We start from the raw sequence: 6,090 nt of genomic DNA, 5'->3' as shown, positions 1-6,090 counted from the left end.
CCTAAAGTACAAGTCTGTTCATGTATTCTTTCTACCCAATAAATTCCACTACCTCCCTACCACATTCAGGATCAGATACAGAATCTTCTGATTTACATTCAAAGCTCTTCAAAACCTAAGCTCTTCCTATCTTTCTAGTATTTTAAAAAGAAAACATTTATTCCAATGCACTTCAAGAGACATTAGATATCTTGCTGATCCATTCACAAAATGCTACATTTCCAAATGGTTTTGCTTTTCCCTGGTTCTTTCCCTATCCTTCAATTCTCTCACTTCTTACCTATGCCCCCTGATTACTCAGTTCTCCCTCAAGACTCAACTGCAATTCCACCTTCTCTTCAAGAGACCATTCCAAGTCTACCATCCTGATAATATCTTCCTTCTGACATTGTGTCTATTTATATTGAATATTGATTTTATACAATTCAATATGTGTTTAAAGGTTTTCTCTGCTTGAGGTAACAAATGATCTTTTCGACTTTGTTTCTATCCTTTGGACTTCCAACAATACCTGGCATTTACTAAGCAATTCTCAGTCTTACTATTAGAGACATTCATGACAGCAAGGAAATAAACCCAATACTTATGACATTAATTTCAAAATACTTCATACAATATTCATGTAGACTACCTAGAAGTGACATTGTAAATTTTGTCCCAGTCTTTCATTTTCAGAGAAGGATAATATGGCCAATAATGTTGACATAACTTACCAAAGACAAAAAACTTATGTAATATGAGTATACAGAAAAGGGCCTGATTTTTGCTGCTGATCATTCTCAAACTGAACTGTAAAAGAGTAAGGAATTTCACTTCAAATTTGTTTATAGGATGGCAAATTTTCGCTTGGCATTTTACAAAATTCCTGTTTGTTGAACACTACATTCTTCCCAGGAGTGGAAAACTGAAATTCATACAGTTGTTAGGGGCAAATAAGGTTCATGAGTTGACTAATACATCCATAAAATCTTTTTGAAACCTTTGTGTCTTTCCAGGTATACAATAAGGCTTTGGGATGCGATTCTCACGGACAACCAGCAATAAGGGAGAGATGGCAGGGAAACAACCACCAAAAAAGCTTCCAATAGTTTCCCACTTCGCATCTTTTTCAAATCTAGCACTTTCATATATGAGGATACAGTTGTTGATCCAGTAGAATAAAACAAAACAGGTCACAAGCAGGAGGATGGTTTGCGTGGCTTTGATCTCAGGGAAGGATCTAGGTGAATGACTGCTGCTATAAATGTGTTGCACCTGCTTTCTATGTCTATACAGGAGAAGCACCATGTGGGTACTGGACAAACCCATAAGGATGTGAAAGATAAAGTCATGGAAAATCATACCAAACAGAAATAGGTGAGGAGGTTTACTCTCATTCCCCTCTCTTACCATGTAAATATGTGAAACATGAAGATACCGAGAAACTGTGACATTTTTGATTGTTTCAGCGGATGTAATTACAGGGATGTAGATCATTGCATTGGTGACCCAGAAAAAGAGGAAATAATGTGAAATATATCTGGGGACTCTAACTTTGATGCTTACCAATACAGAGGTGCTCGGGCTGATTATGAGAACCTGCAAAATACTCAGAAGGCTTGTTGTGCAGACAGAAACTCCCCTTGCAACTCTGTAAATGTACATGAGTGCCTTACACCCTACATCATCAAGAAAATGTCTCATCCCAAAACAAAACATAATTTCTGGGATTCCTCTGGTAAAAAGTGTTACCATATTGGCCAAAGTCAAATGAGCAACAATCAAATCCATTGGCTTCTTCTGTTGAGGTTTTTTGAAGGAGATACAGACATAGAGCATGAGAAGCAGTGAATTCCCTACCAAGCCAATGGCACTTTGAAAGAAGAATGCCACACCATAGATCAGTTCAGTAGATATCATTTTTCTTCAGAGATTCAGTAGATATGATGCCACAATTACTGGAAGAGCCTAAAAAAAGAAGTAGTAGATAAACTGAACAGTACATTCATAGAGTTATGTAATGTGCATAAACATTACAATAATGTCCTTTTTCTTCCAGCATTTGAAACATGGAGAATTAATGGTGTCCTATGTTAAAAGATAGTAGGATAATTTGTCTATAACAAATTGCATATATATAAACATATCTATCACGTGTTACCACAGTGACCATGTACTCTAATCCCATTACTTTGTGGATGAGGAATCTGAGGTATGGATTAGTGAAATGAGTTAACAATTATGGTTATAGTGGCACCAAATCAAATGGGGGATTTATTAAACTCCACAGAATAAGTTGGGTTTTATTTATTATGATCCATTTTATTTAACATAATTATATGCATACAGTGACTGTCCTATTCTAAATCATTTCCTGCCTCTGTTTTGCAAAAGTTCAGGACCAAAAGATTACCCTGATGTGTATTATCTAGTTTATTTACAAAAATTTCTCCCTATATCGGTATTTTGCCTACAAACCATTTATGTTTGATTTTCATGCGACTAGGGAATATTTGAAAAAGGCCTGTAATGATACTACTTCTTTGGAGATTTTTCAAGTTCTTAATTTGCTGAGTGGTCTTCAGAACAATAGAACTTGTGAAATCACCCTTTTGATTTTTGGCAGAGTGTCATTAAACCTTGTGTCCTTCTGCTAAGTGTTGGAGATATGTTACAAAGGGCACTGAATGGTCTTATGATACAAAGCCAGTGAGTTTTCTTGAGTGCAGGGGGCTGAGTGGTGGGGTATGGATAACATGGTCTCATCTAGACTTCCGAAGTTTATTTTGATGAGTAAGTAGAAGATAGACTGAAATTAGGAGAGATTTTAAGTAGGTAAACAAACAAGCAGGACATTGTATCAGTGCAGACAGGAGGAAATGAAAGTCAACACCAAGATGATAGCAGTGACACAAAAGAAAGGATATATATATATATATATATATATATATATATATATATATATATATATATATATATATATATATATATATATATATATATATGTAATCATATATGTACATACATACATACATACATCATACCCATGCACACACAAAATTGATGTTATAAAGGTAAAATGCAAAGAATTTAAACAGGAGGTGTGAGAATAATGAATTGAAGTAACACTTAGGTGACCTGCCTGCTTTCCTGGAAGATTGATGTTAGCTCTAGAAGTGAGAGAGAAGTTACAAAGAAGGGTGCATTTTGCGGAAAAATAATAGGTTCAGCTACGAATTTATTGAGTTTAATGTCTATGTAACAACCAATTTGAGATCATTAATAAGCTATTGGAGGTAAAAGACTATAGGTCATGAGAGAGGATAGGGTTGGATAAGTAAATTTGAGAATCTTTAGCTTATAGGTGCTAACTGACTCACTTTAAGCTGTTGAGATAACCAAGAGAAACAATATAGACCGAGCAGAAGATATGGTTCAGGGCCAGATTCCAATGGATTGCCCAAGATAAATGGGCACGATTTCGAAGAAGACCATGAAGTAATTATTAGATTGTTGAAAACAGATCCAGCTTCCTGAAAATTTAGAGAAAAGAATGTATGAAGAAAGTGATCAGGGCCAAAAGCTGCAGAGAGGTGAAGAAAGGTAAGGATTGAGAAACAAATTCATTTTGGAATAAAGAAATTGTTAATAACTTTGAGGAGAGCATATTTCATTCGCTATTGAAGTAAGAAGTCAGACTGTAGTGACTTAAAAGGACATTTAAACGAAAGGATAGTAGACACATTTAGCCACAAAAGGGAATGAAAGATAGAGTCTTTGTATGTTTTAAAGGCTTTTTGAGAAATGGGTAAACATAAGCGTATTAATAGACAATAGAGAGATCAACGGTGGCTAGGGAGAGATTTCAGTAAGAAATATAGTGATTGGGGGAACATCTGCTGGAGAAGATAAGATGAAAAAGGGTCATCTCATTAAGTGAGGTAAAAGTGAAGAAGTACCAGAAAGAATATGAGTGATAAGAAAATTTGATGAGAGAAGAGAGTTATTATAAGGGAATGGCTTTAAATTTCTCAGTAAAATATGAAAAAAAAAATCCTTAGCTGAGAGGGGAGGGGAATAGGACACCATAGGGATATCAAAAATATAACCAAACAGTTTGGAAAATCTTCTGTGTTGAGTGAGATAGTGAATTCATTAGGGAAGATTGAAAGGAATTCCATGCAGGTTTGGGGGCCTAGTTGAGGTTATTGACAAACTGAGGTCATTGACTAAATTTATAATGGGTCCAATCAACACAGTTTCCCCTTATTTTGCTTTGTTTTCCGTTTTCTTCAGGAGCATTTGTGTAGGAAGGAAGGCGACAAACTTTGGGAGCAATGAATGGCAAAGTCAGTATCAAAGATAAGGTAAGGCAAAAGTTACCCAAGACAAAAGAACAGGAGAGAGTTAAGCTAGTTCTTCAAGGAGGTAGGGTGGTAAAGGGAGGATAGTATAGCTGGATCAGGGGTGATTCTCTGGGAAAGAATTGAGGGGTCATGAATTTGGAGATCATGGTATGAATGAGGAACTACATTCTTCCTACAAAGTACATTATAGTAAGGATGTGTCTAAACTTAATTTTTGATTAGTGCATTGAAAGGAGTTGCTTAGTTCATCTGGAGGTTGAGTGATTTGTTTAATGCTACATAGCCAGTATGTGACAGTAGGAAGACTTGCTGCCCAATCTTTCTGTCTCCAAATCAAACCTCCTATACTCTATGCTAAAAATGAAAAAATATTTCAAGTCATGAAGCAAAGATTAGACTAATTAATGCAAAATACGTTGCTATGTTGAAAATAAATTGATGGATAAAGTATCTCCTAAGGGTAGAGTGGATGGAAGAGAATTGGAAGGAGGGAAAAAATAGAGAATCACAATTCATTAATGAAAGAATGGAAGAGAATGATAGAGGGATGCAGTGTACAAAGATTCACAATAGCAAGAGGGGAAATCATTGAAGAAAATATAAGCTGAATTGGTAAAGAAGGAAAGGAAGCAAGGGAAGTAATCATGGAAAGAAGAATAATTAAAAGGAACAGTATGGTAAATGGAGGAGTGATATGCTAAAACATGGCTTTATAATGATTCAGGTTATTTTTGTTTGGAGAGTTGAGTATCCAAGATTAGTACAGGAATATCAATAATATTATTAAAAATCTATTCATAAATTGAGTTTATTACCTAAAGCATTGCCTATATTGAGAGCACTATCAGAGAAGAAAAATGGAGAGAAACAATTAAAAATTTAAAAGAGCAGTAATTGACAAGGTGGAGTAATAAAACAATGATGAAAAGGAAAACATGTAGACTCTATACTGGGTTTCTATAGCAAGGAACAATTATGTGAGTAGCTATTATCTTTCAGGGAAGAAAAGAGCAACAATGCGAGGCAGGGAATTCCTTCAGAAACAACATAGTTAACAGTTAAAATTTCCCAAGAGATGCTGTACAAGTTAAGATGAGACTCCCTTCTCCTTTTTCAAGTAATCATTAGTGTAGCCTTAATAGTGATGGGGCAAATTGGGAAAGGAACATAACGAAAACTCAGGGAATGCCAAATTTCTGGTTCATAATCACTTCTCCTTGTGTGAAGTCTGAGGACATGGAAGAAGACATTTATAAAATGTTAGATGGTATAAACCGTCGTTAGTTTTTTAAAAATCCAAACTTCTTAGAAATAAGGGTTAGAATAAAAGAACTATACTGAGAGAAAAGGAACTTGGATTCTTTCCTTAACTACTGAAAACTTCTTTTGTGATCTTTAGCTAGTTATTGGCCTGCACTTTCAGAACATGATTTTCTCACCTGTTGAATGGAAAAAGCGGTTATCATTTCATTTTCTCTTTATGCATGCTATCTAAAGAGAAAGCCAAGTTTGACCCATGCTACAAAAGGGAATTCATAGTTCTTCAAGTTGCAAATAAAACCTCTTTTTGCTCTAGGACAGGTATTAAGAGGCATGTCAAATATAACAGAGATGTCTCAGGAGAAGAAAATGAGCTTGGTGACCTTGCACAGCCCTCCCTCACCCAAATCAAAGTCAACTGAAAGTCGTGTCATCATCTTATTGTCATGGTCCTCTTCTAAAATTAAGGACAAACACAACCTGT

The 6,090-nt window shown here is 35.4% G+C and overlaps 1 protein-coding gene across 1 annotated transcript; it reads right to left on the bottom strand.

Moving 5' to 3' along the window:
• Positions 1-939: 939 nt before the first annotated feature.
• Positions 940-1,899, bottom strand: LOC140516896 (olfactory receptor class A-like protein 1). Its single transcript, XM_072627748.1, has one exon. The coding sequence runs from the start codon at positions 1,897-1,899 to the stop codon at positions 940-942; it is 960 nt and encodes a 319-aa protein (XP_072483849.1).
• Between the last annotated feature and the right edge of the window lie 4,191 nt (positions 1,900-6,090).

Source organism: Notamacropus eugenii (assembly GCF_028372415.1).
Source record: "Notamacropus eugenii isolate mMacEug1 chromosome 2 unlocalized genomic scaffold, mMacEug1.pri_v2 SUPER_2_unloc_1, whole genome shotgun sequence".
NCBI classification, from domain to species: domain Eukaryota; kingdom Metazoa; phylum Chordata; class Mammalia; order Diprotodontia; family Macropodidae; genus Notamacropus; species Notamacropus eugenii.
Note: the sequence above shows the minus strand (reverse complement) of the source record. Positions and strands in the feature narration are given on the sequence as shown.

Coding starts and splice junctions, on each gene's coding strand:
- LOC140516896 (XM_072627748.1), bottom strand. CDS start 1,899: ATGATATCTACTGAACTGATCTATGGTGTGGCATTCTTCTTTCAAAGT.